At 33.2% G+C, this 21,032-nt stretch overlaps 1 protein-coding gene across 3 annotated transcripts; it reads left to right on the top strand.

Moving 5' to 3' along the window:
* The first annotated feature begins 7,627 nt into the window (after window positions 1–7,627).
* LOC113508013 (dnaJ homolog subfamily B member 6) lies at window positions 7,628–20,530 on the top strand. 3 transcript variants are annotated; one of them, XM_026890956.1, is made up of 7 exons: window positions 7,628–8,081; window positions 12,130–12,222; window positions 13,218–13,327; window positions 13,751–13,888; window positions 16,016–16,198; window positions 17,248–17,509; window positions 18,469–20,530. In XM_026890956.1, the coding sequence occupies exons 2-7, from the start codon at window positions 12,158–12,160 to the stop codon at window positions 18,566–18,568; spliced, it is 858 nt and encodes a 285-aa protein (XP_026746757.1). In that variant the 5' UTR covers window positions 7,628–8,081; window positions 12,130–12,157; the 3' UTR covers window positions 18,569–20,530. The 3 variants fall into 3 exon arrangements, with proteins under 3 accessions (XP_026746757.1, XP_026746759.1, XP_026746758.1); XM_026890957.1 differs by lacking the exon at window positions 7,628–8,081 and adding an exon at window positions 11,559–11,674; XM_026890958.1 differs by lacking the exon at window positions 13,751–13,888 and having other exon boundaries at window positions 7,631–8,081.
* Window positions 20,531–21,032: the final 502 nt, after the last annotated feature.

Here is a 21,032-nt window from a genome sequence, read left to right as displayed (position 1 = left end):
TTGAATGTGTCGGCGAACTACTCAATACACAACGACTGATGACCAATCTTGGCTAATGCGCAAAATCACAAATACATTTGAATGTGTAGGTCGCTTCGTGCAACATTTTGGTATAATTTTATGCATGTCAGTATTTACTGCGCTAAGCAACTTCTGTATGTGGATACTCATTACAATTTAGTTTCTTTACGCCTACCTTGAGCTAAGTTTTTGGCGTTCATGTTAACAGGATATTATTTTTATTGGATTTAGGTAAACTCCTGCAATCCTCCTCCTTGATTTAACGATTTCGAGAATGAGGCTTGGTTTTCCCACCCAATAAGTATGTCACAAATATGCAATATATTACGTTCTATAAGTATTGCCTACTAAAATGGTTTTAATATGAGTCAGGCGACATATTCGATGCGAACCACTCAAACACGTAGGTTGGGTGGGCTTACTATCTCAAGTCTCCACTCGTTTATCTTATACATATAAACTTACATACTAAGCAGAGTCCGTAGCAGTTGTGAAAAATGAAAATCTTGGTACTCAAAAGTTGTGATAAAAACACGGCCTTCATTGTACTAGCCAGGTTTAGGAATATCAAGATATAGAGATATATCTTTAAGAAGATAGTGGTTTTGTAAAGAAAAAGAAGGCCTTTTTAGTAGATATGTAATAAAAAAAGTACCTACCAAATAAAAGTTCGATTCTTATTAACATTTGTTATTGCATTTAAAAACATTGGCATTAGCGTGGCACATCTAAAGCTTATTGCAAATATATATCTACCAAGCAGTTTCAGTAAATTTTTAATGCTCATTAATATTATACAAATTTGCTGCAGGTAGAGGTTATGTTCTTCGAGAAACGCTTTTTTGTGTTACTGAGGAGCAAAGAAATGGTTTAAGTAGGTAAGGTAAGGATCCCAACTACGCAATCTTATTAATACCGAACTATCTTTTAAAGGTTTCCCCTCGTTAACCCTTCGGCAAAACGTTTTTATTGGTCAAAAGAAAAATAATCGATGTGAAAATTGAAGAAGGCAATGCGGTTAAAAAATCCGAATGCGTCGCTTGTTTTACTATAAACTTACCACTAGTAGGATTACTTATACCGTATCTAATAACATCTTAACTTTTTCCTCACATCAGTAGTGACAAATCGTGCATAAATAATTATGTTTCATGTTTGTTAGTTTGTACATAGAAAAGTTGGCACTCGGAGAACAAAACTTTCTCTAAATGTTGGTTAGTCGTCATTTACTTGGCGTGTTTGACTGATGCCGATTTCAAAACGCCGTTACTTGCTTGTTATAAGTACGAGATGTGTGAGAGTGCGATTTAATAGAATCACTTATTTCATGAGTCTTAAATACCGTTTCACTGGCCTCAATCACGTGCCAATGCGATGTAATTGTAAGTGTAGTGACAGAAAGTTTAACAAATCAAATTAATTCATAATTTTCTTTTGAATGCCATGCCATCAATTATTTTTTTATCAGACTCGTTGATTGCATGAATAATATCGTATGACAATGAGTTGTTAAACTAATAATATAGTTAACCCAGAAGATATTCTGTGGTTCAGTATCCTCTAGGAGATCTTACAGTTTTAAGTCATTCTGAATCCATACCTAAAAACCCTGAATGATACTATTTCTTGTAGTTGTTGAGTATTTAGAGCCGTACTTGATTGTTGTACCCACATTTATGTTTGATTTGGTTATCATTTAGATATCCTTATCTTAAAACTCTTAAAAACAAGCTGCTTATGGTTTGAGCAATTATCCAAACGTAATCATAACCAAATCGTATTATAGCTAGCAACTTATACTCATGTTTAAGCGAATATTTAAAATTATCTATATAAACGAATATAGCGATACCTAACAGCTGCATACATAATACAACATAATACTAGACGTACACAGCTTATTAATAGAATATGACGTCAGACGCGTGATATATTTAGGAAGCGTTAGATACTTACGTAGGTATATGTCTACTTCTATAATTACACAAACTCCTGCGACGAGCACAAATAGCCCAAATCTCGGAACCTATCTCAGCACTCTTACAATTGTCTGAATAACCTTGGTACTCGTAAATCATTAATATCATTCGTATGGCTTCAAATTGGTATAGAAGTATACAATATCGTTAGCTATCTATGTAGATCTTAACCATTTCAAGAATTAGAATTGAAGAATTTAGAACAACAGAACAAATCTCTAAGTTGATAGGATCTTGCAGTATTATTTTTATATTTGTACGACTCTAACATAATCATTGACCTCTACCTTCATTAGAGATTCCCCTCTTATCCATTGCAGTTTTTCCTGGCCCGGTTTAACAATCTTTACAGAGTTTGTTAGATTTTAATATAATGAGGTAAAGGTTATTATAGAAGCATACGAATTTACTCAATTATCTTCTCTTCCACCTAAAAGTAATGACATTGACGTGGAAAGTTACGGAGGTAATACCCACCACGACGCGGTGCTATTTACGCACTTCTATGATTTAAATAGATCTCCACTGAGATATTATTTTTATGTGTAAAATTCTAGCAAGTGTCGTGGTTTACTAACGTCATTAGGGATTTTTAAATAATTCATTATATTTATTACTGATCTCACGTAAGAATTTTTATGAGAGAAGAAAGATTTTCTACCGGTTGTCATGTAACGCCGCATTGAAACACGGTGACGGCAGAGCGGGGCTTACCTAGCTAAAATCTTGGCTTTTGTACATGGATAAAAATAACTTGCGGAATTAGGAAACTAAATTTAAATGTGTATCAAAAATATAGTACATCTTCGCGTGAATGTACAATTTTGATATTTTGATACATATTTTAATTGTTTACGCTAAAATATTAATTAGTATTTGTTATAAAAATTAAATGTTATAATCGAATAATAATGATCTTCAAATTAAAATTATACGCGATATTAGGATTAAAACTGAATATACTGACACTACCCCCTAAAAATACTAAAGCGCAACGAACATGTTACATTAAATCAGCCACATAACGTTTTGGTATTCGGGGTATTCGGTTTACTTTTTGTAACGTTGTTATGAGTATCTCTTGATTTTAGGTGTCCATGGATATACCCGCCGTTCATAGTGTGTTCACATTGAATCATTGTTATACTAGTTAAAATGCAACTTGTTCGTCCTATATTCATATACCGGTCGTGCATTGAGGTATCGTGGCACAATACTATTTTCAGGTTCAAATACAACGCGCGCCTACTAACCTATTTGTGCTAGCGCTAGTTTGTTGACCTCGTTGACCAACGACCTGCTCGCGGTTAAATACAAAAGCCACCGGCGATGTGTTGTGCACTGTGCTATATAACTATACCGTCTAACTTACAAGTCGGCATCATTATGCTGTTGTAAGTACTACGGCAAATGTTGACCCGCACTGTTGAGTGTATCTAATGTATCTATGTGGCACGTATGTATCGACCTATTTACTAACATGCAAACCTAGAATATATTGAACAAATACTCATAGTGAAAAGCCTACTACCGCTCTCTATCTTTAAAATAGTCTTCAGGTAGCTTGATCGTCAGTGCGAACGTTTGTGTTTCTTTTTCTAGTAAGTAGCTCTACAGTAGTTCTACAGTAGCTACCTACACGCCAATCAGTTTTTTTTTTAATTTTACGTTAGGTGGGAGGATATCAACTTTTGGCGCAGCAGGTGGAGTCCAGTAGGAGGCAGAAGGCCGAAGCACTTAACACGTCGGCCCCTATTGGCCGAAGACAGTGCCCCGCGGTCGGTGCATGATGAATGGCGATGCATCGATCTAATGCGGTAGGACGTTCAATTTTATTCAGTAAGAGTCTGACACTATTCACTTCAATCACTTCCTTCCCGAGGGAGGCCGTAAGTCTTCCTCTGCCAAAAGAAAAAATAAATCGTAGGCAGGTATATTCGTACATTAAATTCTATCATAATGTTGGTTAAAATACTTCTCCGAAACATTATGACCGATTTTTATGAAATCTTATATGCATGTATAATTTTCATACCAGTAGCCAGTAGGTAAGAGTAATACGGTTGTCCACAATGTCCACTTCAATTTTTGCAAACCAAAGTTTGTTAAATAATGTTTATGACAAAACAATGTCTGCTGGTGCAGTTAGTGTAAATATAGAGATGTGAATGGTTAATGTTCATCTAAGAAGCTTTTCCTAGAACGAAAGCAACGTAAGTAAGACAGTGTCTAGATATCTATATCTATACTAATATATAAAGCTGAAGAGTTTGTTTGTTTGAACGCGCTAATCTCAGGAACTAATGGTCCAAATTGAAAAAATATTTTTGTGTTGAATAGACCATTCATCGAGGAAGCCATATAAACCATCACGCTGCGACTAATAGGAGCGAAGATTCAATAGAAAATGTAAAAAAAACAGGGCAGGTATAAATCATAACTTATATCTTCTACACACGGGGACGAAGTCGCGGGCAACAGCTAGTTATTGGTAAACGGGTTAATTTTCATTTAAGCTTACTGTCTCACTAAACAATTAATCAACTGTCTATATCTTTATGGATCAAAATATTCCCGTACAGTTTAAATATGTTGACCTACATGTTATAAATCGTATTTTAACTAGCATTTCCGGTAGTGGGGCTGCCAGAGCTGTTAGGTTTATCCGGCCATCACCATGAGAATGGGGCCTCAGATTACTTTACGTGTAAAAGTTTAAACGTCCCGTTAGTACTAAATTAATAAGTAATCGCCCCGTCACTATTAATTAATATATCTGTTAATCACTGATAGCTCACAAAAAGTGCTTCGTTTGTTATTACCAAATTATTCATTTAATGCCGTTTTACTGTAGAGAGTTAATTAAGTTGTAGTTTTTTGTCCCATAAAAGTTTATTTTTCCGTAAAAGTAGTAGTACCTAGTGGAAGTGCTTCTACATAGGTACCTATGTGCCCACGGTTAAAAAATGGTACATTTTTAGGAAGTGGTTGATGAGTTTTGTTTGCAAGTTCTGAATTTTATAGTCCTAAATTCTATACGTGGTCCGAAAAAATGCACAAGTAGGTACTTAATACCTATAAATTTATACATGAAATTAAGTTCTTAGTGAAATGCCTTTCACCTTCATTAAACTGTACCTACCTAACTAATACCTACCTACAATAAAGATATTTTTACGCAATCGGACTTTCACCAATCAAAACTCAAAATGTTTATTTTATGCAAATTAACCAGTCATAGAAATTGAGCTCACAAGAATACTCGTAGGTATACCTTATAATCATTGAAAGTGCCTAGCATGTGGGAATATAATTTATGGATCGATTCCAAGACACGTCTTGATTAGCAACTTGCGTGTTAGGTCGTGTCAGATTTAATCGAACCATTGGAATCACGATAAATCAAGATAGTCTGCCCAGTAAACCAATAAATTACTATGTACTAAGTTTACTTACTACATACGGCTTAGAGAGTTGAAATAAAAGCAACCATTTTAAGTTCGGTACGTTGAATCGTAATTACCAATGTCTTCTATTCCATGTGCTTATTTGTAGGAAAATGAATCAAATTTAATTTTTAAAATAGGAATATTTTTCTTTGACCAAGTTCCACCATTTGCACTTAGCAAACGTCTACGGATATGAAAAAGTAGAAAATCATTATAAGTCATTGTATACAATAATTAAAATAGGTAGTAAATAGCCTACCAGACTGATTTGTGATTAAATATTGTTACAGCTTTTATTATTTACTTGCGTGTTTTTGTAATAATATACAGTAAAGGCTAGGATACTAGTTTGATTACAGGATAGCTCGATAGCAATAAGACTCTTACTTGCACACCAACAGTGTCATCTTTCTAGCTGTAGACAGACGGTGATGTTGAAAACCGAATTGTGAAATGTAAATAAATTATGATAGTTGCCAAAAAAGACATTTACTGAGTTAATAGATGATTCTTTATAGAATAAACTACTGTGGTAATTTTTAAATAACGTGGCATGTCGTAAGTTTCTTGGCCGTCTTTTGAAACAAGTCGGCGGTATGTTACTGCAAGCGGTAGAGTAAATTCTTGTTGATGTTGGTATTGTGACATAATTATAGTTTTGTAAACACAAGACAATAATGAGATATTCTTTCATCTAAATATCAAACCAATCTCTCATCTTTCGCAACCGTAGAGTTGGGTACATAGGAAATGTACCGGTACAGTACCAGGAACCAATTTTTAATGAACTACAATCCAATGATAAAAATGAAAATATAATTATACGACGGACGAGGACGAGGGAACTCATCTCTTTTACCCAATTGTTCAGTCGACGGCCTCTAGCGAAAGTAAAGAAATAATCAGTTATTAGTAACACACTCGGTCAGTTTAAGCTCTACTTTTTTGGAAGAGCTCAGGTGATGTCTTGCTTTCTCTGATGACTTAGTTGGCTTTTTTATGGCTAGATAATTAAATTTTCCTTTTGTACAATTTATTGCGGTACATGCCGGAGCGGTTTTATTTATTTATTTGTAATCCAAGTAGTATTTAAAGCGAATCATAACGAGGAGACAACAACGAATTGAGAATATTTGTTACTAAAGACAACAATAGAAATATAAATGTACATACTGCTGAGTCACTGAATAGAAGTTGAATGAAATTCTCTGTCACACAGCCGCACTTTATTAGCATGTAGTGACGTAAGTGAGTCTTACCGTATCAGCTGTAGTGACTGTACCCCGACCGGTCTCTCGAAGGCCGACCGAAGCTGAATACCACACTGAATGCGTTATCTGCAAGTCTGTTTTAATCATTCACTGCGTATTTGCATGTGCTAATTTGAAATACTGCCGATTTTCACCCGTAATTCACATTTTTAAATTGGTATGTTACAGACCAAATGATTTGAATTTTAAGACTGCAGCTGGCAAAAGATGCACTAGATGCCTAAGTTGTATTTATTTCATCGGCATAATAAAATTCGAAAAGAGGGACAGTGATTTAATCTATTCGCAGTTTTGTGTATAATTGTTTTAGTTTTGAGTCTTCAGATTATTTTGGATGTAATGAGTAACTCTAAAGGTCATCCACCGGTTGTTCATAAGGTTCATTACGATCATTCGACGTACACCCGGTATAAACTCTAGGGTCGGTTACCTCGATATTTTACTGCAATAATGGGCAAGCACGACTATCTTTTCTTGAAACGAACCTTTATTTTCTTCTAGGTACGTCCATAACCTTAAATATTACCACTTCTTTATTCTTTCTACCTAAGAATAGTCACAACCATAAAATAAGTAACTAGTATAGCCGGAAAAGTTATTATTTTAGAGCCGGTAAAATATTAGCTTTAAACACGGAATTACATAATTGCTTATTTAAGTATATACTACCAACAAAATTACGAAAGTGTTGTTTTGATTCTTGCTTTAAGTTAGACGCAAGAAATATCGCTTAAGAAACCAACACCCAGTGCATTTTATCGAGTTTAATGGCTGTTAAAACTCCAGTGTTTGTCTTGTCTCGTCCTTCACGCGCACGTCAGCTGGCTAGTGTGCGCTACTAGCGCTATTATTGTGCCGTGTCTCCGCTGTTCGTTGCCATTCGTGAATCGTTCGTTAGTATTCGCGTCTTCGAATGTCAGTCGATGGAAAACGTGCGCTCGGATCGTTTGTACTAGTAGGTGCGGTTACGTTACCGCTATACCTTCCTACGCTTTGTCTTATCGTGCCCAAACTGACACCACTGTGAATCTATGTTTCATCGATTTAATGTGCTGAAATTTCATATTTTTGGTTGATTTTGTTACGAACGGATAATATGAATATTGTGTTATTGGTTACTCATGCAGATTAAAAACAAGTGTCATTGGACAAGATCAGTCATCCATTTAGTGCAAGTGAGTTCGACATAAAACGTGATAGATGCCGTACAATACATTGAGAACACACCGAAGTTGCATAAGATAGAAGAAATCTGAGAAGTGCTAAGAACGTCGAGATTCTTTAGTGGAGGTGGCGATCGCTTTGCTATCCGTGGTTGGCACCAACGTTGTACTCACCGGAAGAGCCAATGTTATTTTAAGGTTTGTACCTATTACCTACCTACACTATTACTGAAACATAGGATTCGTTTGGACCTAATATATCCATTCTTTTAAAATGCTTCTTATATCCTTACTTCGGAGCGTGATTGTGCTCTCAGCCGATGTTGAAATATGACACTGACATTAAGCGTTTCGATAATAAAATACACTGTATACAAACTTCTATATGGAAGTGTAATATAAAAGCTTGACCCACAGATAAGGCTTGTATTTCAAATGAAATAAACTATTATGATAGTACACACCTGAAACAAATGATTTACACAGGCACATCACTTCAGTTTTCAGTGCAATGCATAACGTAATATCGAAACAATAACAGCAGTTGAAGTATGCAGTGGCGCCCTCTAATCTGCCTTGATAGGTTTGTCCTCGTGGTTTATGAAATCGGTTTTGTATAATTTGTATTTGAAATTAGGCTAACTAAGCGCGATAAGTTGCTTGCAATGCAAATTACTATGAATGTAGTCGGCATGTACAATAACTGCACTCACATTCTGTCATTTGCTACCTTTAATTATGTTAGGCGCTCTACAAGCGCACATCTCGAGAATATTAGACGTTTCCAGAGTCCTTATCAATAGAATCAATACTTGATGGAGGATCAGATGCCAGAGTACTTATTATTTAAGGTTTTATACATAATTGTTACTTATTATTTATTACATTCGCTACTTACCTTGGAAATGGAATCACTATAAGACAACTTACAGAATATTACATTTTAAAACAAATGTTTAAGTATAGCCATGGCTATTTCCAGATCTGTTTATAAAACACCACGCGGAAAATGTATGTATAATTTGGCTTCAACCATTACAAGTGGTTTTACAGAGAGACAAAGAGAATTCTAGGATTTAGGATAAGTCTTAGACGCTAACCACTAGATCCCGGTAATTTATAGAATCAGTGTATGTATGTACCGCAAGATGGTCCGTGTATTAATACTACTGTCATTAGAAGACAGTAGGAGAAGAACTACTATTTCGAATATACTTCACTTAAGGATAAGTTACTTGACATTTAATAAATATACAGAGGCCTACTTAGATAACACGTTAGGTAGGTATATGCTGTTAGCACGCTATAGCATTAATTTAATGTTTAAAATTATGTGATAAAAACACTCGAAATATCCCAATCGGCGTCATAAATATTAATGTTGTTAAGGTTTTTAAATGAACAGTAAATAATACAAAGTCCGAAACCAAGGGGTAATACTAGCAGAGGGTATTACGAACTCGTCTTACCTGTATTAATAAATATCTTTCCCAATAATATCAACTGGTTCAAGATTACTAACGTGGTACTATTAACGTGTACCGAGTATTAACGCAACAGCTCTCATATAAAATCTAAATACATAAACTTAATTTGCCAAGCTTTTCTATTCCTTCTGTAGGAGTAGACATATGTATATTTCTAACCCACGACTTCTTCCTATTGTCTAAGAGATACGCATTGTCTCCTTTATACTTGTTTTTATCTTATTGTGTTGTTGTTGTTGTTGTTAAAGGCTACCAACACTTAGCGCGTTTTTTTATTCCAAGTACTCTGCAGTCTACAGTTTACACCTTACAACTCTCATCAACAACGTATCATTAAACTGTCTTTTGAATTCGGGCTTTACGGGCACAGTAATAATTAGTTTATTTTGACCATTCGTATATCGCTATTTTTGTTGAAATTATACCTACTCAAACTTGTTTGGTCGACTTAACGTATTCCTTACTTGTGTTAGTCCATACATAGTAAAAACGTCTATTTAATTGTTATTATCGCTGTATTTAAACGTCTTCATTAAATTCATGACCGTTGATTCTAGATCTATCTATAAGTCCTACGCAATGGCGTATTTATCTGTTTTTAATATGGACTTGTTGATTACAATTTAAAGATAAGATTCGTTGTGATTTTTAAACTATCCATAGCATTTATTGCACCCAAAAAGTTTAGAAATCCGATCACTAGGTATATGCAATAAAAAAATAACCGTTAACCGACATCATAGTAGGTACCAAGCTAATGTTAAGTAATGACTGTTGTGATTTAGGTTGACTGCTCCAAAACAAAACATAAGTATTTTCTTTATTATTTAACTACGACGACTATTTGTTATAGGTAATCGCAATTATGATGAAAGGGCCCTTACTTTTAATTGCTGTCTGCAATGGCGAAATCTACATTAAGGATGCATGCAAAGTCTAGGCTAGGGAGGAGTAGTTCTTTACGCATCATGCCTTTTTTATTTCATTTATTTGTTAATAAAAATAAATGTTCATAAGCGCAAACAAATTTTCTCAGACTCAGCCACTTTAATCATAGGATGATTGTGTTTACAAATAACATTGGCAATTAATCAACAAGTAGATCTAACCATATGACAGTCGGCACATGAATGTATTTTTAAAGATTTCAAACTAACAATTTGGAGAAAGCGCTAGTAGATTAGTCAGTATTGTTAAAAATAGGGTAAACATAGGGTAAAATTCATTTTTAAACTATCACTCAGTTATTAAAAAGGTATCTACTTATATAATTCATCAGACACAGGTACCGAGCAAAATTTTTATTAAAACTAGCAGTTCTCCTCGCGTAAGAATAGTATTACTCCCGCTTGTTTTGTTCAGGGTATTTTTACAAAAATTTAAAAACAAAAGAGAAAGCAGAAAGCTGAATAAAAACTATTAGAATTGTGGTTGCTCAAGCTACGGCGTGACCAAGGGGCAAGTTTGATGTTTGATGTCGTCTTTAATGTTATTTAATACTAGCATATTTAATTGTATTACAAAATTACGTTCTCAATAAAAATCGTACAGAAGTAAAAACTAAGACATATAATAATATAATAAAATATCAAAATATAAATTACCTTCATCATTCCTCCTTTCTGCCACTTTTATATGCCAATAATAAAAATGCCATCTGATAAACCTAGACGATATTTATTCATTACAAAGTTTAGTTGGCTCCTGCAGGTTCTTTTCAACAAAAAATTCGTATTGTTTTTTTTAAAATGTCAACGGTAAATTAATCTGGTCTATGTTTGATTGAAGTCTCTTCGATTTATTTGTTGTTTATGACCAGCTAACCTTAGTGTTGCCAGAACTTAAAAGCGCCAAGTGAATGGTGATTTTACCTCCAACTTATGGGTTAAGCCTCATCTATTTACAATAACACCTTCGCATAGTGCTTTTTCGTCTTATAGAAAATAATTATTTTATTTGGTGAATCCTTACAAATTTTCCTTTAAATTTGAGGTCACCTGTTTGTTATGTCATGCATCTAGAAATTAAAAACCTTGATGCTATTTATTGCTGAACCATGATCATTTGGTTCAGTAACTAATAATATATTAGTATTATCAGGATATTTATTGAAATCGAGGTGCAGCTTTGCTATCTGCAACATTTAGTAAGAAGATTTGACATTTTAGCTGACACATGACATTGTATGTTTTTTTCGTGTTTTGAGGTACTTACAAAAAAAAATAACATCAATTTTAAAAATCTGCTCTTTATTGTCACTTTTTCTGGATTCTTTGATAAATTATTGTTCACTTATTAATATCGGTAAGTGAATAATCTGGATAAATAATACCGAGTAACTAATAAGGAAGTACATCGCCTGTCGAAATAGTAATATTGATTTATTATCAATAAAAAAAGTGTTCGGCATTTATAGGTTGTGTTCATTACATTTTACTAAAGATTGTCAGCGTTCCATGTCTAATTTGTAGTAGATTGGTATTCCCTGTTTGTCTTCAAGTCCGTTATTACTCTTTACGAAATAGAATGGTATTTTTTTTTATAAATCCTCCTGAACTTATACGTCAGGGACAGAACTAACTCAGTCGCTTAAAAAGTAAACATTTAATAAGAAAACGCTGGATCAATATTGGACTAAACCTAAAATATAAATAAATTTGAATTGTAGGTCATTCCATGGCATCCTTTGTTATTTCAGTGATTTAATGAAAACAAAATTAAAGATAAAAACTATATAATATTATTTTTTATCCTTTCAGATCTCATATCCCTTGAGGGAGACCAGCAATGGTGGACTATTACAGGACACTAGGTGTTACTCGAGTTGCATCCGAGGCAGAAATAAAAAAAGCGTAAGTTATTTAACAGTTTTACAACCCTTTGTTACTGTAGATTTTTTAATGGAACATAATATGCATAATGATTGTATGGGATATACTGATAAGTGCATTTAATATTAGTAGTAGTATTTTTGATCGAATCCTCTGTGGAATCTCAATATTTGAGTATGTAGATGTGTCCCATAACAACAATACATAACCCTATCTGTTTCCATATGAATTTAGACTTGCAGTTTGTTTTTCAGTGATAATTGTGACTTTCTGTTACCATCCTTGAGAACCAGTAATCACTGTGGTGTAACAACTTTGTAATTTACGAATTTTGATAATTTATTTAGTTTTGCTAACACTTAATTTTTCAGAGACATTTGTCAGTCAAAGATGATAATGTTTTGAAACTTTTTATGTGTATTGACTAGTATATACAATAGCACTAAGAAAACAGACCATTTTATACTAGTTAAGTAAACACTGCAAAGTCCTCCTAAACTTATGTAATAATATCTAAGTATAAAAATATAAATTATTGATTTGAATAAAGGCTATAAGAATTTTAACTACTGACATACTAGGCACATACTTTGTTCTTAACCATTCTCTAAATACCATATTAGATGCAAGCACACACAAAATTATGCTGATTGAGCTGTGGCAGATAAATGCAATAAACTACACAGAACAGAATGCTGCCACTTTTACAATACAAAACAAAATGAGTATATACATAATATGAATTGATTATCAAGAGACTTCATGCATACCCAGGGATTGCATACAACATTAGTTTTCTTATTTTGCACAGTAATTCAAATACTAAAAATAATATGTACTTAGTTGAATATTGCATGTTATATTATCCTTGGCATTTATACAATACTTTGGTAAAAATAAAACTTTTTAAGATTCTTTTTATGAGTAATGTAAAATGTACACAATGCACAAAGTACTTAAAAAAAATGATGCAGTAAGAACTAAATAAAACATTACTAAGGTTTTACTTTTTACAGTTACAGAAAACTAGCATTGAAATGGCACCCTGACAAGAATCCAGATAATGCTGAAGAAGCTAATAGACGATTCAAAGAAATATCTGAAGCTTATGAAGTTCTTTCAGATGGTGAGTGTAAACTGATAATTGTATATTATAATTGTATGTTTATTATGTTTGTTTAGCTGGAGTATTCAATGTTGCTCGAATGAATATAACTTTTAAAATTTAGCTTCTTGGCTATTTAAGTGTTCTAAATTTACTAAGAGCTTCCAAATACTTATTCTATTATGTATGTATAAATATAGCTTTATATTAATGTGGCATATTTACGCATACGTAATTTAATAACTTGTGAATACTACAGCTACACAACAACACAGAGTTAGTAATAGTAGCTCTTTATAATTCTCGTTTATTTTCACTTCATCAGCTATCTGTTGTTATTTTTTAAAGGGAAGACTGTATAGCATCATTAAAATAACTTAATATGGTGAAGATGTAAGTGGTTGCATAATTTCGAAGTGTAAAATGATTTTTGTTGTTGGGTAGCAAACAAGCGGAAAGTTTATGATGCACGGGGATCCAGTCATCACGCACACAGATATCAAAGCAAGAACGGAGTCAATGGGCATCGCCACTTTAACTTCAGAGGGTTTTTTGGAGACACGCCATTCCACCGCTTTTTTGGTAGCTGTCCATTTAATGCAGGATTGGCTTTAGAAGTTTTGAATATTATCATGTTGATGTCAAAAAGTTTCAGTAAATGTGTGTAATATCTAAATATACTTAAATAAACTTACACAGAAAGCAGAAACATAATTTCATACTGAGAACTAATTATGGTTAGGCTTAGTCTGTTCTTGATAATATTCAGAACGTTTAACTTTGATTGTTTGGGTCTACTTACTTTATTACTAACAGATTTTTGTGTGAGTGAGCTCTAATAACGATTGCGTATAACTTTTTATTTCCTTACTTTACGTAAGTATAATTAGGCAGTGGCGAAGTATGTTTTGAAATTTATGGTAAATGAACGAATAACGATGAATTTTATACCAAAATTTACGTACATAATCAGTAAATTACGTAAAGTGCTATGTGGGCGATGTAAGCTATATCATGCATAATTTAAATGGTACGCAGCAACTTCCCTTGTCGCAATACAAACAACAAATGGAAATCGAATAACACAAATAAGTACGATAGAAAGTAACAAATCGGTATTGGCTAAATGCTACATGGAATTTTTTGTAGTATAAATATATTAACATAATATCCTGCTAGCCTCCTACGTACACAGTGATTCACCTCTTTGATGATGAATAAAATGAGTACAATACATATATTTAGCGAGTCATTGTAACGGCACTTTGAACACACGGAATCCAAATCTGCAACTAATTAAGTACACAAAGGAACGTAGTACAATTAGGTTCAGCAATTTTGTGTAATCAAAAACAACATTTTTTACTCAAAAAAGGCAATCTGGCTTTTAGGTCGAATTCAAATAATAGGTATACAATGATGTTTACAGGATTGGATATATATTAAACCCACATAATGCCGATGTGAATAGTTTTTACCATTATATTAATGCCATTATCAATTACTCTCTCCACAAATTCGTTCAAGCGTAACGAAAGCGTTATATGAAGAACGGTATTACGTCATACATATGTACTGTGATAATATTTGTTGATTTCGACTGGTGACCCCATTAATTGGCACGAATCAAATATTATTAGTTCTAATTATAATAAAAACTTCAGTAGATGGAAGTTTACAGATTGGATAAAGGTTTTTTTAACACTAGCGCTGCCTACTTTAATAGGTAATTTAGACAATTAGTTATACCCAACTATGAACCAACTCGTTTTCGATGCGACTAGCCCGCCTCTTTGTGTTTATTTAAGATACATTTTAGTATTGCTTTGCTTTTAATACTAAATAACAATGGCATACTAATTAAGCCACTTTTGGTTATTAATTTTAATTGATAAGTGATATTTAGAAACTGAAACAGGTCAAAATATTTTTGAACCTCATACTTGGTAGGTATATAATGTATATATATATATTTCTTTTTAAATTTGGAATATTGGAAGTATTGAATTAACAGAAATAAGAAAACACAGTCAATCTTCAAACGATCTTCGGCATTGGTTGTTAGAAGTCTCTATGCTTACTATAAGATTTTGTTTCGTAGTTAAACGTAATAAATTCAGTAAAACATTGACTGCAATAGTTGGCTTTGTAAAATAATGTAATTTCTTCCAGTAACATTACGTTAAATTACTGATATTGATTGACTTACGTGACCCTATGAGGCTGCGACATTACTTTATAACTCTATAGTCACGTAAAGCAATTTCACAAGGAATTTGCGTAAAAAGTTTATACCTTACTTATATCAATAAAATTTAAAGAGCACATTTAAATAGGTACGTAGATTAACATGTAACCTTGTAACAGTTAGGTATTATTAAACTGTAAAAAATAAGTACCTGCAATATATGGGCCACAACCAAGTCTAGGTTAATTTAATTTTTAGCTTCTATTATATTTTTTGCTAAAAGTCGTGATCAAAATAAGGCAGTCGCAGTTAAGGTCAGTTTCGCCGAAGTTGCTTGCAACGGTGACATCATTTGTTAGTTAAGCAATAGTGTGGTCGGGCCAATGAACGGCACATAATTATCTCCTAACTTAGGATTTAAATTGATCTATTCCAACGCATGACACGTTTTTGGCGAGAACCCCGCAGCGGTGATATTTATTGTATCTAATGTTTAATATAAATGCTGTTGTTTATTGCAGAGAGGAAACGGCGAGTGTATGATCAATACGGTAAAGAAGGGTTGAACAACGGCAGAGGCAGACGATCCGCCCCCGACTACGATTACGACTTCGGCTATCCCAGCTTCCCGTTCACATTCCGCGACCCCGAGGAGGTGTTCAGAGAATTCTTCGGCGGGTCTCCATTTGGTGATTTATTTGCAGGTACGATTGGTTTTGTAATGTACTTTCGGTAATGATTAAAATATCCTAATAATAAAAAAGTGGTAGATCTTGAAATGGTTTTTAACTGTCTTTGAATTATTTGTCTAAATCAGGCTGTCCAGAGTATATACCTACCCTAAAATACTAGTGTAGATTAGCTTGTGGAAGCAAATAAAATCTGTCTGGTTATTAAGATATACGATATTTATATAATATCCATAAAACAACATTAGACTGTATGGTAGGACCAGGCAAAGATGGTGTGATGAACTCAACCCTTATATTAAGCATTGGGATAGTAGATCCAGCAGTTTGGCAACATAGGCTTATAATAATTAAACAAAGGCTCTATACGATCTCAAACACAAGTTATTCAAATTCAATAAGTTACTTCAATATTATTAGACAACAAATAGGCTGGCCCCTAGTTACAACATACAAACTTAATTTTTTACATGCCCCAGAAGAAAATGCTGGCACTTTATTCGCTAATAATTGTACCTGTAAGTCCACAAGAAAAATTATCAAAATGCTAGAACACAATAAAATGCAATAAATGGTTGTTGCGATTAGGAAATAAAAAGGCCTTATCACAAATAGTTAACGCTATGATATCTGGATAAGCCAATTTGTTTTAAGATGTTTTTAATGTTATTGTTCATCAACTTTTGCTGCGGGCTGTATCAAACTTAAGTAAGGTCTACTTAAGTTGCCCACTTGCCCACTAACTTACATTTATTAATCGACAAATACACTGTTTGCATAAACTTATCTTATTTATAATTGTTTATTTGACTTTACGAGTAAACATGTCAAATAGTATTTAGAGTGATAATACTGATAAATAAAACTACTGCATGTTGCTCAAATAATTATTATAGAATACGCAATTTATGGCATGTTTAAAAAGTATTATATTGAAATAAAAGTACCGATAGACTGGTTTTGTTAAAATGTCGGATACTAAAATCTAAGGAAATGCTGTATAATCCATTTCCATGTATTATTTGACGTAATAATAACTTAAATAATATATCTTCGCTTTTCAGAAATCAACGGCCATGGACATCAACAGCACAGGCACGGCCGCCGAAGTCACCCAAGCACCTCACTTACTTCATCCCTCTTCAGTCCCTTCGGGTTCGGCATGCAAGGACTCGATGATATCTTCGCGCATGCCGCGTCCAACGGAAATGCTTTCACCTCATTCTCTACATTCAATAGCTCGCTGGCGGGACCCGGCAGCGCTAACATGAGAAGTACCACAACCACCACGCGCATCGTTAATGGGAAAAAGATCACTACCAAGAAGTAAGTATGACTGTTAGAATTCTCGTCGAAGTTGATGCCAGTACTCTGGGCATACTAAGAAACAAAATGATTTTAACAGGAGTTCAATACTTTCCTGCAGCCAATTTAATATACAATCGATATTTGTATATTTATTATACCCGTTATATTATCCACATAAGTTAGTAGCTAAACTAGTAGTTATGCCATAACCCATAAGAGTTGTGTTGTCACCCTCCCTTGAGATTAACAAGCAATGAATGTCTTGATGACTTATGAATGTATCTAGCTTATTATTAGTCTGTCGTTGTTAAGTAATTGATTACATAAAGCATTAAACTAACCTTACTCTATAGAAATTAAACATATTGTATGAGTTATACAACAATGAGAAAAAAAGTTCCTTGAAAGTTTATGTATACACCATACAATCACTATACAGGCGAAACAAAGTATATACAATCTAATTATAAGTAATCGATATGGAACATAGATTGTGAGCATGTAGGTGGATACATAATTCTCTATTGATATAGAAAATAAATGAATACGGCCGTGACCTAGTTTGACTGAACAATGTCGATATTGGCTTAAGTACCCAGTATTTGTTGATAGGTCTTATGATTATTTTTGCATGTTATGTGCTTGTTGAGTATATTTCTTGATGAAGACTAAGATTATAAACCTGTTGCTTACTTTTTAATGGTATAGAATATCGATTAAACGTTTTTAATTCATTTATGAATTGGATTACTGATGTGGCTCACATGTGTGCATTTTATGGTGGCATTTTACATGATATGTGTGCTCCAATGTTGGATAAGATTTCAGTATAATAAACGACATTTCATAGCAGTCTAGTATATAATTCTATAACTTGTGTGATTAATTCGAAAAATAAAAATAAATAAACCTCCCATGAAACTAATTAAGGACGATTTTTTAACTTTTCTTACATGTGCACTTTGTCGTTGTTCCAGGGTGACAGAGAACGGTCGAGAGACAGTAATGTCGTATGAGAACGGGGTCCTGAAATCAAAGACTGTTAATGGCGTACCTCAATCATTAACATATAGTTAAACTTTGATGTAATAGCTTATAACCAAACTTGATCCAAATGTACTCAACATGTTATGCGATTTATGAGTTCCAACTTATAATTTATAATTTTGCTTTATTTAAACATGTTGTTCCAGTCACTGAAAATTTTAGTGGTGGAAATGTCTAAACTAAAATAATGCCTATCTAATGTTAGTTGTAATAGGTTACTATTTGCTTCTATACCTACTTATGTTAACTTTAAATAATTATAATTTGAGTGAGATTTTAGAGTATTGATCGCTCAATGTATAATCTCGCTCTAGGAATATTGTGTTCCATTCGTCGTCGTACGTGCATAACGATGATCTCCGACTCATTACGAGCTTGTATGTGATTATGAAAATGACACTGCGCTCTTATTTTCTTTTGTGTACTGCGACGATAGTGAGTTATTTTGCTGCCAACGTAAGTTTTATTTTTTTAGCAGATAGGGTATAGACATATAATCACAGTTATTTTCATTTCGATTTTGTTAAACATTTACAGCGTACGATAGGAAGATTTATTTTAATCCATTGAAGTAAAAATTAAAAATAATGATACATAATTTCAATTAATGGCATTTTAATTTCGTAGTTAATATTTGTAAGACTTCATGTTGATAGAAGGAGCTTTAATTGACTGGAAATTTACTGTCAGTTTATTCAATATCAATTGCGTATTTTTACTATGTGGTACTTATAATATATTATTAATATTTTTGTGTAGCAAACATAGCTCTCCTAAACTTATGAAATAGACAACTCCCTATGGTAATAAGGTAAGTAAATAGTCAATCCCAATTCATTTCAGACATTTTGAAATATTTTTCATATTGCAATTCATATTATCATATTATTATAACAAGACTTGTCGTAACTTTATCAATGTGGATACCTTAACATAAAGGCTTAGTTATCGATATTTTGTAAACGTTTAGTCGTCTGATTCCACACAGGCCATAGAATAGGTACACGTGATACGTCATTATTATGTAGAAGACTGTATCATATAGTCATGTTCGAAATTCTGCAGTTAATAACGTCTTAATTAATGTGTTTGCCAAAAAATAGCTTTGTAAGTTAGATTTTGCCAGAAGGGTTATGCAAATTTTTGTTTGGATTCAATAAGTAGACTCGTTCAGTTACTTTTTACCCCAGTTCAGTGAATTGTATTAATTCAAGAGGGATGCTTGGGCCAACTCAAAAAATATTACCACTATTGCCTTTGACGAAAGCTGTTCTGTCAGTAACAGAGCAAGGTAAGAATGTAAAGTTAAAGTCAAAGTATACTAATTTTGTGTTCATATTTGACGGTTTAGTGGCGTAATTTATGTATATAAATTGACACTTTACTTTTTAATGAAAATAAATTTGCACTCGTGATTTCAAGTAAGATTTTCTGAATAAGTGCTGGTAAATGTAAATATTTCTCGAATATCGACACTTACCGCGCCGGCCTTGAGAGCCAGTGACACTTAAATAATTAATGGACGATGATAAAGAGATTTTCTCTTCAAGCTACTAAACTTGATCGTCAAAGAAAAAATGGTATATTATCTTACCATACCATTTAGAATCTTACAGACGTCTGAATTATTCATATGAGTTGCGAATACTAAGCTTATCTCTCGTTTTGAGCTATTTATAGCTTTGGACTGGGGTAGATAATGTAGAAAAAATATATACAACCATCATATAACCAATGGCTATGCTAATTCAATATGTACTTAATCAATTCTACTGCAAAGATGAATTTCCTTTAAATTTACAATGTAAGTCTAAATGTGTAGTGCAACAAATACCGCTTTTCATAGTAAATAGTGCCATTACTAAACCAGAAGCAACAGCCTAGCACACATTAAATGTAAATAATAATGTTTAACTACAAGATCTCGTTCTTAAATTGTCAGCAACTATAAAGCACTGCAGGAGGAATTAATAAATAAAAGTAATTTGTACATTTTGTTATTTTATTTGACGATTAAAATTGGCTTCGACTTTATTTTACAAAAAGTCCTTATTGTAAACTTTTGATACCGTATTAGTTACAAGGACAGGTAATCTTACACTCAAATTAACTACAATGGTTATAAAGACTATCATGCAACTTTGTCAATAATTATAACAATCTCTAATACCGTTATAGTCATAAACATACTTATTATGTTTATTGCATTTAAGAAAACTACATTAAAGATCTATGAAATTGTTGGATTACCGCATAGCATGAAAAGTCACAGGATAAAAACAAAATAATTCCAGCAACGACTCGCGACGGTCTGTAAAGCAATCTGATTAGCAATAACCCAGTATTCTTCTCAGTTACATGTAGTCAATTGAGTCGAATGTACAGGTAATTCATAGAAAGCAATGGTATAATATATATTATACCATACTATACTCCATCATCAAGCATTTGTGTGATCCACTAATGCTTGTTCTGAATTTGGGTGTCCTTGTGC

The sequence above is a fragment of the Trichoplusia ni genome, unplaced genomic scaffold, assembly GCF_003590095.1.
Source record: "Trichoplusia ni isolate ovarian cell line Hi5 unplaced genomic scaffold, tn1 tig00003647, whole genome shotgun sequence".
Lineage (NCBI taxonomy): Eukaryota > Metazoa > Arthropoda > Insecta > Lepidoptera > Noctuidae > Trichoplusia > Trichoplusia ni.
This window is presented reverse-complemented; position numbering and strand designations above follow the sequence as displayed.

What these genes read in the sequence shown, in the direction of transcription:
- LOC113508013 (XM_026890956.1), top strand. Translation starts at nt 12,158, where the DNA reads ATGGTGGACTATTACAGGACACTAGGTGTTACTCGAGTTGCATCCGAG. An exon ending in GCCATTCCACCGCTTTTTTG is followed by an intron (nt 13,889 to 16,015) that starts GTAGCTGTCCAT and finishes TGTTTATTGCAG; the next exon opens with AGAGGAAACGGCGAGTGTAT. An exon ending in ATTTGGTGATTTATTTGCAG is followed by an intron (nt 16,199 to 17,247) that starts GTACGATTGGTT and finishes TTCGCTTTTCAG; the next exon opens with AAATCAACGGCCATGGACAT.